General features: G+C 41.6%; 1 protein-coding gene across 2 annotated transcripts in view; it reads right to left on the reverse strand.

Annotated features, from left to right (window-relative positions):
* MTUS2 (microtubule associated scaffold protein 2) overlaps positions 1–20,695 on the reverse strand; it is a 454,130-nt gene that overhangs the window by 159,363 nt on the left and 274,072 nt on the right. For both annotated transcript variants that reach the window (XM_030922344.1, XM_030922345.1), the window contains exon 5: positions 18,536–18,634. In XM_030922344.1, the coding sequence (XP_030778204.1) occupies positions 18,536–18,634 (99 nt within the window). The remainder of the gene's footprint in view (positions 1–18,535; positions 18,635–20,695) is intronic.

A 20,695-nucleotide genomic window follows, 5' to 3' on the forward strand; every position in this document is an offset into this window, starting at 1 on the left:
CTACTTAAAAGATACAGAATGGAAGAATGGGTAAGAATTCACCAACCAAGTATCTGCTGTCTTCAAGAGACTCATCTAACAACACATAAGGACTCACATAAACTTAAGGTAGAAGGGTGGAAAAAGATATTCCATGCAAATGGACACCAAAAGCGAGCAGGAGTAGTTATTGTTATATCAGACAAAACAGACTTTAAAGCAAAATGTTAAAAAAGACAAAGAGGAACATTATATAATGACAAAAGGACTAGTCCAACAGGAAAATATCACAACTCTAAATGTATATACACCTAACACTGCAGCTCCCAAATTTATAAAACATTTACTATTAGACCTAAAAAAATGAGATAGACGGCAACACAATAATAGTGGGAGACTTCAGTACCCCACTGACAGCACCAGACAGGTCATCAGGACAGAAACTCAACAAAGTAACAATGGACTTAAACTATATCCTAGATAAAATGTAGTTTGCAGATATTTATGGAACATTCTACCCAACAACTGCAGAATGTACATTCATCAGCACGTGGAACATTCTCCAAGATAGACCACAGGATAGGCCACAAAAGAAGTCTCAATACATTTCAGAAAATCGAAATTATATCAGGTACTCTCTCAAACCACAGTGGCATAAAACTGGAAGTCAACTCCAAAAGAAACCCTCAAAAGCACGCAAATACATGGAAATTAAATAACCTGCTCTTGAATGATCGTTGGGTCAACAATGAAATCAAAATGGAAACTAAAAAATTATTTGAACAGAATGATAACAGTGATACAACTTATTAAAACCTTTGGGATACAACAAAACCAGTTCTAAGAGGAAAGAAAGTTTGGAGCATTAAATGTCTGCATCGAAAAGCTGAAAGAGGACAGACAATCTAAGGTCACACCTCGAGAAACTAGAGAAACAAAAACTAACCAAACTGAAACCCAGCAGAAGAAAAGAATTAACAAAGATCAGAGCAGAACTAAAGAAAACTGAAAGACAAAAATAATACAAAAGATGAAGGAAATAAAAACCTGGTTCTTTGAAAAGATAAACAAAATTGATAGACCATTAGCAAGATGAATCAATAAAAGAAGAGGGAAGATCCAAATAAACTTGATTAGAAACAAAACAAGAGACACCATAACTGATACCACAAAAATACAAAAGATCATTCCAAGCTACTATGAACACCTTTACATGAAAAACAAAGAAAACCTAGAGGAGATAAATAAATTCCTGGAAATATACAACCTTCCTAGATTAAACCAGGAAGAAATTAAAACTCCAAACAGATCAGTAATAAGAAGCAAGATTGAAATGATCATTAAAAAACTGCCAACAAGAAAAAGTCCAGGACCAGACGAGTTCACAGTTGATTTCTATGTGACACTGAAAGAAGAACTGGTACCAATCCTATTGACACGAATTCAAAAGATAGAGAAAGAGGGAATCCTCCCTAAATCATTCTATGAAGCCAGTATCACCCTAATACTGAAACCAGGAAAGAACATCACAAATAAAATGAAAATTACAGATCAATTTCCCTAATGAACATAGATGCAACAATCCTCAACAAAATACTAGTTAATGGAATCCAACAGCATATAAAAAAGGTAATCCACCATGATGAAGTGGGTTTCATGCTATGGATGCAGGGATGGTTTAACATATGCAAGTCATAAATGTGATACATACACCACATAAACAGAATTAAAAACAAAAATAACATGATCATCTCAATAGACACAGAAAAAGCATTTGACAAAATCCAGCATCGCTTTATGATTAAAACTCTCAGCAAAATCAGCATAGAAAGGACGTACTTTAAGGTACTAAAAGCCATCTATGACAATCCCACAGCCAACATTATACTGAACCGGGAAAAGCCGAAAGTATTCCCTCTGAGAAGTGGAACAAGTCAAGGATGCCCACTTTCACCACTTCTATTCAACATAGTACTGGAAGTCCAAGCCAGAGTAATCAGACAAGAGAAAGAAATAAAGGGCATCCAGATCAGTAAAGAGGAAGTCAAACTGTCGCTGTTCACCAGTGATATAATGGTGTACCTAGAAAACCCAAACCCTCATCCTAAAAGCTCTAGAACTGATAAATGAATTCAGCAATGTCTCAGGATACAAAATCAATATACACACATCAGTAGCACTGCTATACAACAACAGCAACCAAGCTGACAATCAAATCAAGAACTCAATCCCTTTTACAATAGCTGCAAAACAAACAAACAAACAAACAAACAAACACTTAGAAGTATATTACACCAAACTAAGGAGGTGAAAGACTTCTACAAGGAAAACTACAAAACACTGCCAAAAAAAAAAAAAAAATCACAGATGACACAAACAAATGGAAACACATGCCATGCTCATGGATGGATAGAATCAATATTGTGAAAATGACCACACTGCCAAAAGCAATCTACAAATTCAATGCAATTCCCATCAAAATACCACCATCATTCTTCACAGAACTAGAAAAAAAAATTCTAAAAGTCATATAGAACCAAAAAAGAGTCTGCACAGACAAAGTAGGGCTAAGCAAAAAGAACAAATCTGGAGGCATCACATTACCTAACTTCAAACTATACTATAAGGATACAGTCACCAAAACAGCATGGTACTGATATGAAAATAAGCTTATAGACCAATGGAACAGAATATAGAACCCAGAAATAAAGCCTAATACCTACAGTCAACTAATTTTCAACAACACAAACAAAAACATAAAGTGGAGAAAGGACACCCTATTCAACAAATAGTGCTAATTGGCAAGCCACATGCAGAAGAATGAAATGGGATCCTCATCTCTCACCTTATACAAAAATAATCAACTCAAGATGGATCAAAGACTTAAATCTACAAAAATTCAAGAAACCATAAAAATTCTCGAAGATAATATCAGAAAAACCCTTCTAGACACTGGCTTTGGCAAGGATTTTATGACCACGAAGCCAAAAGCAAATGCAATAAAAACAGAGATAAATAGCTGGGACTTAATTCAACTAAAAATCTACTACACAGTAAAAGCGAGTGAACTTAATCAGCAGAGTGAACAGACAACCCACAGAGTAGGAGAAAATCTTTGCACACTATGCATCTGACAAAGGACTAATATCCAGAACCTATGAGAAAGTCAAACAAATCAGCAAGAAAAAAACAAATAATCTCATCAAAAAGTGGGTTAAAGACATGAATAGACAATTCTCAACTACACAGATAGCCAACAAACATATGAAAAAATGGTCATCATCATTAATCATCAGGGAGATACAAATCAAAGCTATAATGCGATACACCTACGTTACTCCTGCAAGAATGGGCATAATCAAAAAATCTAAAAACAATAGATGTCGGTGGGGATGTGGTGAAAAGGGAACACTTGTATACTGCTGGTGGGAATGTAAACTAGTACAAACCATTATAGAAAACAGTGTGGAGACTCCTTAAAGAACTAAACGTAGAACTACCATTTGATCCAGCAATCCCACTATTGGGTGTCTACACAGAGGAAAAGAAATCATTTTACGAAAAAGTTACTTTCACATACACGCGTAGAGCAGCAGAATTCACAATTGCAAAAATATGGAATCAGCTCAAATGCCCATCAACTAACTAGTGGATAAAGAATATGTGGTACAAACGTAGTACGGAATACTAATCAGTCTTAACAAAGAAAAGAAATAATGGCATTCACAGCAACCTGGATGAAGGTGGAGACCATTATTCTACGTGAAGTAACTCAGGAATGGAAAACCAAACATCCTATGTTCTCACTCATAAGTGGGAGCTAAGCTATGAGGATGCAAAGGCATAAGAATGATACAAGGCACTTTGGGGACGTTGGGGAATGGGTGGGAGGTGAGTGAAGGATGAAAGACTACACACTGGGTGCAGTGTACATTGCTTGGGTAAAGGGTGCACCAAAACCTCAGAAATCACTAAAGAACTTATACATATAACCAAACATTACCTTTTTCCCAAAAACTATTGAAATAATTTTAAAAAATAAATAAAAGCAAAAAAAGAGAAATGACATTAGTGTTCAGAGACAGACAATCTATTCAGGAATGTATGAAGGCTGGAAATGATAGGAAATCCACATAAAATCAACATTGCCTGTGCTAAAACAAAACCTGATGACTCTCCATTTTCTTAGGAGAAAAATTGCAAAAAGTGACATTAACATCCATCCTAGAAGAATCAAACACACATCACCTTTACTGATATGAGTAAATGAATTGTTTTTCCTGGAAAGAGTATCCAAGTGCACTGTGTTCATTTTCACACTGATCAAAGAGAACACCCTTCTGTCAACAAGCATCTGCAGTTTTCAGGACCTGGCAGAAATTCTATCTTCTATCTTTAAAGGTCAGCCACAAAAGTAGAGGCAGCTGCTAGGCCCTTCTTCCCAGAGCCAAGTGACTGGGACCATCAGGGGGAAGGACGGAGGCTTGAGCTTCCCTGGTCGCCCTGGTCGTCTGGGTGCTGCCCTCCCCCGCTGCAGCTGTGTCCTGTGATGTCCCAGATTCCTCGAGGCGCTGGCCTGGCCTGTGCAGGACCCTATGGCCAGAGGGTGCCCAGTGCGCGATGCTTTGTGCGCTTTCTGGCATCCTGATTCCAAGGGTCGCCAAGCTCAGCACACTTGGCCCCGGCCGCAGACTTCGGAAACTGAATTTCTAAGGGAACGTCCCGACCATTGCATTGCTGTCATGGGCAGCTATCTGAGCTGGTTCCTGGGCTGGCCCCGCGCCATAGTTCCGCCCCAATCCCAGAAACACCAGGCCCTGCGGTTCAGGCCCCTTCTCCGCTCCCAGGTCAAGGATGGCTGCAAAGCCGTCTAAGTCCATGGGAGGCGCTGGGTCCCCACTGCTCCTCCTGACTGGGACTACCCCCGCATCCTAGGCCTGGAGGCGCTTTCCCAACAGGCCACCTCTCCTGAGCATCACTGGGCCAGACTTTTCTGAGGCTCACCTGGCCTACGTGAAGTGGTGGCTTTGAAGGCCCGGCACCCCCGGCTCGTCCGCAGCCTGGTGACCACGAAAATCACCCCGCCGGAGCACAGAGGGGAGCCTGTACAAGCGTCACCTCCCCTCGAGGCCCCAGATCCCTGTGCCAGGGAGACACTGCTGAAGGCCCTCAGCCAGTGCAGCAAGGGAAAAAGAAAATTTGACGAGACACTCTGGTTTGAGGTCTCAGACACCAAGCGTAGCAAGCAGGGTCCGTCACCAAGGCTATCAGCTTTCAAGCCCATCAGGAGACATGGAGAGGTCCCCGCCTTTGTGCCCCGGCCTGGGCCGCTCAGAAGCCTGCACTCTCCAGCAGCAGTGTCTTCCAGGAGAAGCAGCCTTCCCTCAGCCCGCCGCCTGCCCTACTGCAGGAAGTATGCCGGCCACAGCCCAGCTGAAGAGCCACCGCGGGAGCTCTAGGAGTAGGTGTAGCAATGTCTCTGTGTCTTCGGCCTTCCTACACTCCAAGGAGCCGCCCCGGGAGGACCATGCACCTCTGCGCACACCCAGCCTGCAGCCCCGCTTAGAGTCAGGGCCTTGCCACATTTTCCCAAGCCTCCAGACTGCCTCATCTTATTGACCCTTGTTTTACCCCCGCAGGAGCCACTGACCCCACCAGGGCACTTCCCACTGCTTCACCCGACCACTCTGCCAGCCTGCTCAGCCCTGCCTCTCCTTAGCCTGCAGAGCCCACACTGAACAGACCTTGTTGCGCTCAAAACCCTTACCTTTCCCCTGCCCACCCACTCCTGGGAACAGAAGGCAGGCATACCCTCCATTTTCGCAGTTTGTATAGTTAAATATTTGTTCTTTTAAATACTAGTGTCTTTATTTTAAAAAAACAGAAACTAGTTGCAAATCCTTAAGCAAGAAAAGAAAGAAAAAATCAAGCCACACCTCACACTATATACAAAAACTAACTCAAGTGGATCATAGGCTTAAATGTAAAACCTACAAATTTGAATCTTTTAGAAGAAAAGAAAGGAAACATTTTTGTGACTTTGGGTTATACAGGTTTGTTTTTCAGATGGAGTCTTGCTCTGTCACCCAGGCTGCAGTGCAACGGCATGATCTTGGCTCACTGCAACTTCCACCTCCCTGGTTCAAGAGATTCTCCTGCCTCAGCCTCCCAATTCACCAGCTCACACCACCATGCCCAGCTAATTTTTTTTTGTATTTTAATAGAGACTGGGTTTCACCATGTTGCCCAGGCTGATCTTGAATTTCTGAGCTCAGGCAATCCATCTGCCTGGGCCTCCCAAAGTGCTAGGATTACAGGTGTGAACTACCGCCTCTGGCTGCAAATATTTTTTAGATAATACCAAAAACAGAGTGTACAAAAGAAAAAAGTCATGAATTAAACTTAGCTAAAATTAAGAACATAACCTCTTCAGGATGTACTGTTAGGAGAATGTGAAATAAGCCCTAGACTATGGGAGGAAACTGCATATCATTTAGCTCATATAAAAATTACAAAAAGAAAAGGTAGGGTGGCTGGCAAGATGGCCTGGTCATGGCCAGGCACAGTGGCTCACGCCTATAATCCCAGCACTTTGGGAGGCCAAGGCAGGCAGATCACGAGGTCAAGAGATCGAGACCATCCTGGCCAACCAACATGGTGAAACCCTGTCTATACTAAAAATACAAAAAAAAAAAAAAAAAAAAAGTGAGGCATAGTGGCATACACCTGTAGTCCCAGCTACTCGGGAGGCTGAGGCAGGAGAATCACTTGAACCTGGGAGGCAGAGGTTGCAGTGAGCCGAGATTGCACCACTGTACTCCAGCCCAGGCGACAGAGCAAGACTCTGTCTCAAAAAAAAAAAAACACTAAAAAAACAGAAAAACAAAAAGTAGCCAGGGGTGGTGGTGGGCACCTGTAGTCCCAGCCACTCAGGAGGCTCAGGCAGGAGAATCACTTGAACCCGGGAGGCGGAGATTGCAATGAGCCCAGATCGTGCCTCTCCACTCTAGCCTGGGTGATCGAGCGAGAACCCATCTCAAAAAAACAAATAAATAAAAATAAATAAATAAATAAAACAGCTCTGGTCTGCAGCTCCCTGCGAGATCAACACAGAGGGCAGGTGATTTCTCCATTTCCAACTGAGGTACATGGCTCATCTCACTGGGACTGCTTAGACAGTGGATACTGCCCACAGAGGGCAAGATGAAGCAGAGAGTGGCACTGCCTCCTCTGGGAAGCGCTAGGGGTCTAAGAACTCCCTTGCCTAGCCAACAGAAATCATGAGGGACTGTCCCATGAGGAATAGTGCATTCAGCCCAGCTACTGCACTTTTCCCATGGTCTTCACAACCCACAGACCAGGAGATTCCCTTGGGTGCCTCCACCACCAGGGCCCCGGGTTTCAAGCACAAAACTGGGTGGCCATTTGGGTAGACACTGAGCTAGCTGCAGGAGTTTCTTTTTTCATATGCCAGTGGTGTCTGGATCACCAGCAAGAGAGAACTGTCCACCCCTCGGGAAAGGGGGCTGAAGCCAGGGAACCAAGCAGAACCCACCCCCACAGAGCCCAGGAAGCTGAGATCCACTGGCTTGAAATTCTTGCTGCCAGCACAGCACTCTGAAGTCAGCCTGGGACCCTCCAGCTTGGTGGGGGGAGGGGCATCTGCCATTACTGAGGCTTGAGTAGGTGGTTTTCCCCTCACAGTGTAAACAAAGCTGCTGGGAAGTTCAAACTGGGCGGAGCCCACCTCAGTGCTGCAAAGCCGCTGTAGCCAGACTGCCTCTCTAGATTCCTCCCCTCTGGGCAGGGCATCTCTGAAAGAAAGGCGGCAGCCACGGTCAGGGGCTTATAAATAGAATTCCCATCTCCCTGAGACAGAGCCCCTGGGGAAAGGGGCAGCTGTGGGCGCAGCTTCAGCAGACTTCAATGTTGTTTCTGCCTGCCAGCTTTGAAGAGAGCAGTGGATTTCCCGGTACAGCGCTCCAGCTCTGCCAAGGAACAGACTGCCTCCTCAACTTGGTCCCTGACCCCCGTGCCTCCTGTACTGGGAGACACCTCCCAGCAGGGGTCAACAGACATCTCATACAGGAGAGCTCTGGCTGGCATCTGGCGGGTGCCCCTCTGGGACAAAGCTTCCAGAGGAAGAAACAGGCAGTAATTTTTGCTGTTCTGCAGCCTCTGCTGGTGATACCCAGACAAACAGGGTCTGGAGTGGACCTCCAGCAAACTCTAGCAGACTTGCAGCAGAGGACACAGCCTCAGCCCAGACACTGACTGTTAGAAGGAAAACTAACAACAGAAAGAAATAGCAAAACATCAACAAAAAGGACGTCCACACAAAAACCCCATCGGAAGGTCACCAACATCAAAGACCAAAGGTAGAGAAATCTACAAAGATGAGGAAAACCCAGGGCAAAAAGCTTCAAAATTCCAAAAACCAGAATTCCTTTTATCCTCCAAAGTATTACAACTCCTCATCAGCAAGGGAGCAAAACTGGATGGAGAATGAGTTTGACGAACGGACAGAAGTAGGCTTCAGAAGGCAAGGCAAGGAAGCTAAGAACCTTGAATAAAGGTTAGAGGAATTGCTAACTAGAATAAGCAGTTTAGAGAACATAAATGACTTGATGGAGCTGAAAAATACAGCACAAGAACTTCGTGAAACACACAAGTTTCAATAGCCGAATCGATCAAGTAGGAAAAAGGATATCAGAGATTGAAGATCAACTTAATGAAGTAGAGGGTGAAGATAAGATTAGAGAAAAAAGAAGCAAAGCCACCAAGAAATATGGGACTATGTGAAAAGACCAAACCTGTGTCTGATTGTGATGGTGAGAAAACCTGAAAGTGATGGTGAGAAATGAACCAAGTTGGGAAACATTCTTCAGGATATTATCCAGGAGAACTTCCCCAACCTAGCAAGACAGGCCAACATTCAAATTGAGAAAATATAGAGAATACCACTAAGATACTCCTCAAGAAGAGCAACCCCAATACACATAATTAGCAGATTCACCAAGACTGAAATGAAGGAAAAAATGTTAATGGCAGCCACGGACAAAGGTTAGGTTAACCACAAAGGGAAGCCCATGAGACTAATAGCAGATCTCTCTGCAGAAACACTATCAGCCAGAAGAGAGTGGGGGCCAATATTCAACATTCTTAAGGAAAAGATTTTCCGGAATTTCATATCCAGCCACACTAAGCTTCAAAAGTGAAGGAGAAATAAAATCCTTTACAGACAAGCAAATGCTGAGAGATTTTGTCACCACCAGGCCTGCCTTACAAGAGCTCCCGAAGGAAGCATTAAACATGGAAAGGAACAACCGGTACCAGCCACTGCAAAAACACACCAAATTGTAAAGATCATCAACACTATGAAGAAACCGCATCAACTAACTGGCAGAATAACCAGCTAGCATCATAATGACAGGATCAAATTCACACATAATAATATTAACCTTTAATGTAAATGGGCTAAATGCCCCAATTAAAAGACACAGATTGGCAAATTAGATAAAGAGTCAAGACTCATTGGTGTCCTGTATTCAGGAGACCCATCCCATGTGCAAAGACACACATAGGCTCAAAACGAAGGGATGGAGGAATATTTACCAAGCAAAAAAACAAACAAACAAAAAACCAAAACAAAACAGGGGTTGCGATCATAGTCTCTGATAAAACAGAGTTTAAACCAACAAAGATCAAAAAAGGCAAAGAAGGGCATTACATAATGGTAGCGGGATCAATGCAACAAGATCTAACTATTCTAAATATGTATGCACCCAATACAGGAGCACCCAGCTTCATAAAGTAAGTTCTTAGAGACCTACAAAGAGACTTGAGACTCCCACACAATAATAGTGGGAGATTTGACACCCCACTGTCAATATTAGACAGATCAATGAGACAGAAAATTAACCAGGATATTCAGGACTTGAACTTAGCTCTGGACCAAGCGGACCTAATAGTCATCTACAGATTGCTCCACCCAAAATCAACAGAATATACATTCTTCTCAGCACCACATCACACTTATTCTAAAATTGACCACATAATTGGAAGTAAAACATTCCTCAGAAAATGCAAAAGAATGTAAATAATAACAAACAGTCTCTTAGACCACAGTGCAATCAAATTAGAACTCGGGATTATGAAACTTACTCAAGGCCCGGCACAGTGGCTCAAGCCTGTAATCCCAGCACTTTGGGAGGCTGAGGCATGTGAATCCCAGCACTTTGGGAGGCTGAGGCAACACTTTGGAAGGCTGAGGTAGGGTGTTCGAGACCAGCCTGATCAACATGGAGAAACTCCATCTCTACTAAAAATAAAAAATTAACCGGGCATGGTGGTACATGCCTATAATCCACACTACTTGGGAGGCTGAGGCAGGAGAATCACTGGAACCCAGGAGGCGGAGGTTACAGTGAGCTGACATCGCACCATTGCACTCCCGCCTGGGCAACAAGAGTAATACTCCATCTCAAAAACAAAACAAAACAAAACAAAACAAAAAAAGAAAAGAAACTCACTCAAAACCACACAACTACATAAAAATTGAACAACCTGCTCCTGAATGACTACTGGGTAAATAATGAAATTAAGGCAAAAATAAGTAAGTTCTTTGAAACCAATGGGAACAAAGACACAATGTACCAGAATCTCTGGGACACAGCTAAAGCAGTGCTTAGAGCGAAATTTATAGCACTAAATGCCCACAGGAGTAACTGGGAAAATTCTAAAATTGACATGCTAACATCACAATTAAAAGAACTAGAGAAGCTAGAGCAAACAAATTCAAAAGGTAGCAGAAGACAAGAAATAACTAAGATCAGAGCAGAACTGAAGGAGACAGAGACATAAAAAACCCTTCAAAAAAAAAATCAATGAATCCAGGAGCTGGTTGTTTTTTGAAAAGATTAACAAATTAGATAGACCACTAGCCAGACTAATAAAGAAGAAAAGAGAGAAGAATCAACTAGACACAATAAAAAATGATAAAGGGGATATCACCACTGATATCCACAGAAACACAAACTACCATCTAAGAATACTATGAACACCTCTACACAAATAAACTTAAAAATCTAGAAGAAATGGATACATTCCTGGGCACATACACCCTCCCAAGACTAAACCAGGAAGAAGTCGTATCCCTGATAGACCAATAACAAGTTCTGAATTTGAGGCAGTAATAGTCTACCAACGAAAACAGGCCCAGGACCGGATGGATTCACAGTCGAACTCTACCAGAGGTACAAAGAGGAGCTGGTACCATTCCTTCTGAAACTATTCCAAACAACAGAAAAAGAAGGACTCCTCCCTAACTCATTTTATGAGGCCAGCATCATCCTGATACCAAAACCTGTCAGAGACACAACAAAAAAAGAAAATTTCAGGCTAATATCCCTGATTAACATCGATGGGAAAATCCTCAATAAAATACTGGCAAACTGAATCCAGCAGAACATCAAAAAGTTTATCCACCATGATCCACTCGGCTTTATCCCTGGGATGCAAGGCTGGTTCAACATATGCAAATCAATAAACCTAATCCATCACATAAACAAAATCAATGACAAAAACCACATGATTATTTCAATAAATGCAGAAAAGACCTTTGATAAAATTCAACAGTTCTTCATGCTAAAAACTCTCAATAAAGTAGGTATTTATGGAACGTATCTCAAAGTACTACAAGCTATTTATGATAAACCCACAACCAGTATCACACTGAATGGGCAAAAGCTGGAAGTATTCCCTTTGAAACCCGGCACAAGACAAGGATACCCTCTCTCACCACTCCTATTCAACATAATATTGGAAGGTCACTGTGGCCTTGTAGTATAGTTTGAAGTCAGGTAGTGTGATTGTCTCCAGCTTTGCTCTTTTTGCTTAGGACTGTCTTGGCTATTCGGCTCTTTTTTGGTTTCATATGAAATTTGGAAGTATTGCCCTAGCCAGGGCAATCAGGCAGGAGAAAGAAATAAAGGATATTCAAACAGGAAGAAAGGAAGTCAAACTGTCTCTGCAGATGACGTGATTGTATATTTAGAAAACCCCATCATCTCAACCCCAAATCTCCATAAGCTGATAAGCAACTTCAGCAAAGTCTCAGGATACACAATCAATGTGCAAAAGTCACAAGCATTCCTATATACCAATAATAGAGAGCCAAATCATGAGTGAACTCCCATTCACAATTGCTACAAAGAGAATAAAATACCTAGGAATCCAACTTACAAGGGATGTGAAGGACTTCTTCAAGGAGAACTACAAACCACTGCTCAATGAAATAAGAGAAGACACAAACAAATGGAAGAACATTCCATGCTCATGGATAGGAAGAATCAGTATCGTGAAAATGGCCATACTGCCCAAAGTAATTCATAGATTCAATGCTATCCCCATAAAGCTACCATTGTCTTTCTCCACAGAATTAGAAAAAACTACTTTAAATTTGACATGGAACCAAAAAAGAGCCTGCATTGCCGAGACTATCCTAATCAAAAAGAACAAAGCTGGAGGCATCACACTGCCTGACTTCAAACTATCCTATAATGCTACAGTAACCAAAACAGCATGATATTGGTACCAAAACAGATATATAGACCAATAGAACAGAGCAGAGGCCTCAGAAATAATGCCACACATCTACGACCATCTGATCTTTGACAACCCTGACAAAAACAAGCAATGGGGAAAAGATTCCGTATTTAATACATGGTGTTGGGTTCTGCCATATGCAGAAAACTGAAACTGGACCCCTTCCTTACATCTTAAAAAAAATTAACTCAAGATAGATTAAAGACTTAAACATAAGACCTAAACTCATAAAAACCCTAGAAGAAAACCCAGGCAATACTATTCAGGACCTAGACACGGGCAAAACTTCACAACTAAAACACCAAAAGCTATGGCAACAAAAGCCAAAATTGACAAATGGGATCTAATTAAACTAAAGAGCTTCTGCACAGCAAAAGAAACTAGCTCAGAGTGAACAGGCAACCTATAGAACGGGAGAAATTTTTTGCAATTTATCCATCTGACAAAGGGCTAATATCAAGAATCTACAAGGAACTTAAACAAATTTACAAGAAAAGAAACAAACAACCACATCAAAAAGTGGGTGAAGGAAATGAACAGACACTTCTCAAAAGAAGACATTTATGCGGCCAACAAATACATGAAAAAAAGCTGGTCATTAGCAAAATGCAAATCAAAATCACAATGAGATACCATCTTATACCAGTTAGACTGGTGATCATTAAAAAGTCAGGAAACAACAGATTCTGGAGAGGATATGGAGAAATAGGAATGCTTTTACACTGCTGGTAGGACTGAAAATTAGTTCAACCATTGTGGAAGACAATACAGCGATTCCTCAAGGATCTAGAACCAGAAATACCCTTTTACCCAGCAAATCCAGTATATACCCAAAGGATTATCAATTATTCTATTATAAAGATACATGCGGCTGGGCATGGTGGCTCACGCCTGTAATCCCAGCACTTTGGGAGGCCGAGGTGGGTGGATCACCTGAGGTCAGGAGTTTGAGATCAGCCTGGCCAACATGGTGAAACCCCATCTCTACTAAAAATTTAAAAAATTAGCCAGGTGTGGTGGCACGCACCTGTAATCCCAGCTACTTAGGAGGCTGAGGCAGGAGACTCGCTTGAACCCAGGAGGCAGAGGTTGCAGTGAACTAAGATCATGCCACTACATTCCAGCCTGGGCGACAGAGTGAGATGCCATCTCAAAAAGAAAAAAAGACACATGCACATGTATGTTTATTGCAGCACTATCCACAATAGCAAAGACTTGGAATCAACCCAAATGCCCATCAATGATAGACTGGATACAGAAAATGTGAGACATATACACCATGGAATACTATGCAGCCATAAAAAAGGATGAGTGCATGTCCTTTGCAGGGCCATGGATGGAGCTAGAAACCATCATTCTCAGCACACTTACACACGAACAGAAACCCAAATACCGCATGTTCTCACTCACAGGTGGGAGTTGAATAATGAGAATGTGTGGACACGGGGGGGGGGGGGGGCGGACATCACACATCAGGGCCTGTCAGGGGGTGGGGGCGCGGGGAGGGATAGCATTAGGAGAAATATCTAACGTAGATGATGAGTTCATCGGTACAGCAAACCACCATGGCACGTGTACACCTATGTAACAAACCTGCACATTCTCCACATGTATCCCAGAACTTAAAGTATAATTTTAAAAAAGTATATTAAAATATTATAATAGAAATCTATAATTATCTACCACTTACAAATATAATAAGCTGTGTGGAACATAAAATAATAGCTTTTAAATGTGAGGACTAGGATCTTCTTTTTCTCTTGCCCAAATTCCTATCTAAGGGACCTGGGGGAGTCATGCCCTGAAAACCATAAAATCTCATCAGACAGGTTTTATGAATCCTATATAATGTAGCTTACTTTCCAACCTCACTCTGGTATACAGCATGACATGACAGATAGCAGACGCTGAAAGAAGTAAAAAAAGATTTTATCCCACAATATATTTATTTAACATGTTTTGAAATGATCCTGCAAAGTTGTCTTTTGTGGGAATAATTGGCATCAGATTAATGTTCCATTAATGTAGTCAGACCTCTCCCTTTGTAGGCTTTCTCAGATCTGGAGAGATTACCTGAGAGCCTGAGAGCTTTGAAATCTGCAAAGAGACATTTTCCATCTATTCTCTCTGAGGACTGCCACATATGAGGCTTCACTTACATACTAAGAACCTTGGTTTCCACAACCCCCTTAGCTTAACTCAAACATTACTTTCTACTGATTTCAAGTTTTAGACATTAGCTTAACTCTCCCAACCAAATGTCAACTAAAGAATCCCTAAAACTCACCTATGATCTCCCCAGCCCTCTGCTTTGAGATGTCTGGCGTTTTTAAGGCCAAACCAATGTAAACCGTTCTCATGTTGATTTATGATTTTCCTGCAATTCCCGTCTCCCTGAAATGTATAAAATCAAGCTGTAATCTGGCTGCCTCTGGCCACTTTATCAGGACTTCTTGAGATTGTGTGGCCTGGGCCATGGTCACTCATATTGGCTCAAAATGTACCTCTTTAAACATATTTTGGCAGAATTTGAATTTTTCTATTATCAAATGTATTTTCATATGTGGAAAATAAGCACTATTTTTGTAAATTAATAAAATTTATAGTAATTTAAAACATAAGAAATATATGCAGAATATAAAACTCTCAAAATTCAATAATAAGAAAACAACCCAATTTAAAAAATGGAAAAATATTTGGATATTTTATCCAAGAACATACACAGCTGTCAAACACATAGAAAGATACTCAACATTATAACATCATTAGTTAATCAGAAAAGGCAAATTAAAACCACAATGAGGTATCATGACACACATAGTAGAATGTCTATAAAAAAAGACTGATTATATCAAGGGTTGGCAAGAATGTGGAGAAACTGGAACTGTCATATGCTACTGTTGAAAATGTAAAATGGTACAACCACTTTGGAAAACAGTTTGGAATTTTAAAGAAGTTAAACATGTAGCTACCACATGACCTAGCTACTTCATTCTTAGATATTTACCCAAGAGAAATGGAAGCAGATGTTCATACCAAGATGTGTACAAATATTGTACATTTGTACAAAGATTTGGTTTTACTTATTATAGCCAAATTCTGGGGGGGAAAGCCCCGATTTCCATCAACAAGTAAATAAATAGTGATATCTATATAATAGAATTCTATGCACCAGTAAAAGGGAATTGGCTATTACCAGATGGATGAATCTAAATTATGTTGAAAGAAGCCAGTAAAACTAGCATAGATATTAAATGATTCCATTTATATAAAACTTTAGAAAATACAAACTAATCTCTAGTGACAGAACAGATCAGTGGTTGTCTGGGGTTTGGGGTGGGGGTGGAGAATGGCAGGCAGGTGGAATGACAAAGGGGTCCTAGGAAACTCTGAAGGTTGGTGGACATGTGTGTTACCTTGCATGGGGTGATGTTTCACAGCTTTGTACACATGGCAAAACTTACCAAGTTCTATACGTTAAACATAGGTCTATACGTTAAACATAGGGTAGTTTAGTATTTGTTCATTATTCCACAATAGGTATGTTTTACAACTATAATGCCACGAACTTTCTTCAGTTTAGTGTTTTTTTTTGGTATAAATATTAATTTTCCATCCTTTTACTTATACATTTTTAATATTTTTATATTTTAGGAGTATACTTTGGAAACGATCTAAAGCTAGATTTTACAGCATAAAATGCACTTGAAACACTTTTTGACTGTTTAATAAGTGAACGCAGCCTGGTAATCTATATTTTAAATTTTTATTTTATTTTATTTTATTCCTTTTTCAAGATGGAATCTCAGTCTGCTGCCGAGGCTGGAGTGTAATTGTGTGATCTTGGCTCACTGCAACCTCTGCCTCCCAGGTTCAAGTGATTCTCCTGCCTCAATCTCCTGAGTAGCTGGGACTACAGGCACATACCACCACGCCCGGCTAATTTTTGTACTTTTAGTAGAGACGGGGTTTCACCATGTTAGCCAGGCTGGTGTCGAACTCCTGACCTCAGGTGATCCACCCGCCTCAGCCTCCCAAAGTGCTGAGATTACAGGTGTGAGCCCCTGCGCCTGGCTCTGGTCATCTAAATCTTTGAGTTAGTTTAGAGAGTATAGTTCGTATACAGTCATTGTGACATATTTGAGTTCACTTCTAATATCTTCTTGTATTCTTTCAATTTCCCCCATCTCCCTCCTGGCCTTCCTTCTTTCCCTCTTTCTCCTTCCTTTATATTGATTGAATTTTTTTAACCCCTCATTCCAATATTTTCCCATCTATGGTTCGGAACTATATATATGTATTTTATGGGTCATCTTAGAAATTTTAACAAATATTTTAACATTGTTAAGTCTAAAATTATATATTATTTTTACTCTTTCGCTAGAATATAAGGATCTTATTTATGGTGGCTTGTTTCCTTGTGTGCATGATTTCACATTTTATTCGACTAAGTAGCCATAAGCACTACAGCATTTTAAATTGGATTTTCAGAGCACAGTGGCAGCACAGACTCCAGCTCTGAAGCTGCAGCGGGGCTGGCCTGTGGTCGAAGGTTCCTGGGGGAGGGCTTGCTCCCCACCCTCGGCTTCCCGCAGAGCTGGAGCTGCCATCGGCCAGTCTCCTGCAGGGTGAATTTCCTTTTCCTTCCAAGGTGTTGCCCTTTAGAAATTCCAGATTTATGCACGGTCCTCAGATCTGATCTCTCACCCAACTACCAGGCTTTGTCTCTTGTCCTTCACATTTACAGCTTTAATCTATTTTCCATAAATTTTTAATTAGTCAGCAATTTTAGTAAGTTCTCTATTCTCCATGCTTTTGGGTTAACAGTAGTAACAAACAACGCAAGTTTGGGATACAGATTGCTTAGGTTAAAACCAAGGCTCTACTACTCATTACCTGTGACTTTGGGCAAATTAATGAAATGTCTGTGCCTCAGTTTCCTCACATGTAAAGAGAGGGGCGATAATACAACCTGTCTCACAGAGTTATTGTGGACATTAAATCAATTAAGATATTTAAAGAGCACAGGACAGTACCTGGCACGCAGTCAGAGCTCAAACATTAGCTGCTATTATGGCCACCATTTTTGGGTTTAAATAAAATGTTTTGAGGTTGCATTGCATACTGTTCTACAATGGCAGGAATGTCTTACAATAGGAATATTCTTCTTTTTCTTCTTTTTTTTTTTTTTTTTTTTTTGAGATGAAGTCTCGCTCTGTCACTCAGGTTGCAGTGCAGTGGTGTGATCTCGGCTCACTGCAACCTCCACCTCTCGAGTTCAAGTGATTCTCCTGACTCAGCCTCCCAAGTAGCTGGAACTACAGGCGAAAGCCACCATACCCGGTTAATTTTTGTATTTTTAGTAGAGACAGGGTTTTGCCATATTGGCTAGGCTGGTCTGGAGCTCCTGACCTCAAGTGATCCGCCCCCCTTGGCCTCTCAAAGCGCTGGGATTACAGGCATGAGCCATCACGCCTGGCCAGGAATATTCATATTAAACAATTTTTGACTTTCAAGTAACCTTATGTAGTTTGTTCATATCTGAACAAATTCAAATAAATGGTTTCCTCATTGACAGACTAACAAATCATTTGATACCCATTATCTCTGTTCTTCTTCCTTTTAGACAGCATTATTTCTTGAGGTTAGATCTTTAAAGTCTATTTCTCAATTGTAAATGATTTCTACATGCTATCGGAATAGCAGATACCCCTACACAGAGAAGATCCTCCCACTTAAACGTAGCATAGCATCTTGTTTTTTAAGATAAAATGATATGAACAGCTGGTTCATTTCATCCAGAGTCAGAAAACATCAGCATATGTATGTCAAGCTCTGGAACAATCATGTAAATCACATGGGCTGGCATTGCTCCATTAATGACATCTGAATAAGATAAATTCCAAGTTCAAGTCATCTTCCCAAGTAACATATCATATTTCCTACATACCTGGTGAATGAAGCTTGGTGGCTGAAGCTGCTACTCTCTTAGGAGATGAAACAGTAGGTTTATTCGTATCTTGATCTTTCTGAGTGTCTTTCTTTGTTCCTATGTATAGTTGGAGAAGAGAAATAGAAAGTAAGCTAGTTAAAACTGAAATGGCAACATAAATTGTGGAAAGGGTGGCTTCACGAAAGTCAAACAGATCAACAAAAGAAATATTTGGGTGATTTGTTGCTACGGTCACCACCCCCTGTGCTTGAGGAATGACACACTTGTTTATAGGAAAGGGAATTTAGTTTTGAGTGGTCAGGGGAGGAGTAAGGACACTGCTGTCTCTGATTTGATGAAAAACATGCCCTTTTCTGAAAGTCACTGCCACCCCAATGATCCAGACCAAACTATCTGGGAATTAAAATTTTACTGTCCTCAGCCACCAACTTAGTCTGCCTGCCTCTCTGCCGAAACAAATTTTCAGAAGACGGGGAAGGATGCTGTAGCTGCATATAGCTGCTAATAACTTTGGCATCACCGGGAGCCAAGCCACGGGGGACATGGTCCAACTCTAATTAATTTCCACGCAGCGGGTCCATAGAGGTGACCTAGAGAGCCTTTCAGTTCTCTTGGCTGCAGCCGAGCCTTCGTGGAACTTGCTGCCAGAGCTGGTCCAGCAAAAACATGTGGACGCTCCTCACATTGTGTCCAGCGATACCCAGGGCACAGTGCAGCTTCTCCTTTGTGTTCTGGGCACAGTGCTCACCTTCACATCTCCTTTGTCAGAAAGTCAAAGAGTAGTGGATGGGAGATTAGCGAAATCACACAGACCTAGATTAATCCAAACCTGCCTTGGCTTCAGCGCACTGTTAGGTCATTTCAAAAACAAAGCTTGCTGTGGTTCCTTAGATGCAGACCATGAATGTCACCCCCATGCTCACCCCCAAACCCTGAGACCTCACTCTTCTTTCCAGCGGTAACTGCTGCTAGCAATTTTGTGTTTATTCTCCCAGATTTTTTTTCTAGGTACTTATAAATGTACACACATATACAAATACAGCTACTAGTTAAATATATGAAATAAACATTGCAACTTCTTTTTACCTACCCACATTTTTGGAGATCTTTTTCTTATCAGTGTATTTACAGATTTTTAAAAAAGAGCCACATCATACAGATGGGCAAAGACATACTGTAATTCAGTTCCCCATTGTCTTATGGATAAGCATTTAGATTGTTACAAGGTTAGCTAATGAAATAGCTTCATGGGCTGTAATAAAAACTCTTCTACTTGTTTCTTTGTACACACAGACCAGGATCTTCAGAGGACAAATACACAGAACTGCTTTTGCTGGATTGAGTCTGCTCTTTTGCAGTGTTGCTATGCACAGTCCAATTGTCCAACAAAAGGATCCACTAATTCATATTCCCAACAGTGTCTGAGAACAGCTCTTCCAACATGCCCCATGCCCTACTGACACTGAAGTCTCAATCATTTAATCGATTCATTTAATTAAGCAATCATTTCATTATGATATGTGCCACCATATCAGATGGTGCAGCCCCAGATGACCTCACAGACACTGTCACTGTCCCTGCCCACATCTGCCAGCCACAATGCCAGCCTTGTTGGTCCCCAAACATGCCATTCTTCCTCCTGTGGCTTGAGTTCCTCTGCACAGAATATTCTTCCTCTAGCCCTTAAGCATGGCTCATCCATCCATTCAGGAGGTCTCAGCACAGCGACGTCTCCTCACCACGCCTGGTGCTCCAGCTAATGTGGCCCTCTCACCACCTGCCAGTTTCCTCTTCACCCACTTCATTCTTCCTCACAGCATCTGTCACTGCCCACCAATCTATTCTATCCTCACCTGTTTGCTTAGTGTCTGTCTTCCCCCACTAGAACACAAACTTTGACCCAGATAGGGTGGCCCCTCAGTGTGTGCCCCTCCAGCTTCTGCTCTCCTCTTTCCAGGCAGGTTTGCCCAGGGCTTCTTTCCAGGCAGGTTTGCCCAGGCATTTCAGGGCTCACAGAAGACTGCACCTTCCAGGTCTGGAAAGCCCAGCCACTGCACTCTGCTGAAGTCACGGGGACCCCTCAGGGTACCTACTATATGGCTAAGCTCCCCATTCTGTTCCTTCACTTGGCTTTGGTTTTAGGTATCAACAAATGTG

Source organism: Rhinopithecus roxellana, chromosome 18 (assembly GCF_007565055.1).
Source record: "Rhinopithecus roxellana isolate Shanxi Qingling chromosome 18, ASM756505v1, whole genome shotgun sequence".
NCBI lineage: Eukaryota > Metazoa > Chordata > Mammalia > Primates > Cercopithecidae > Rhinopithecus > Rhinopithecus roxellana.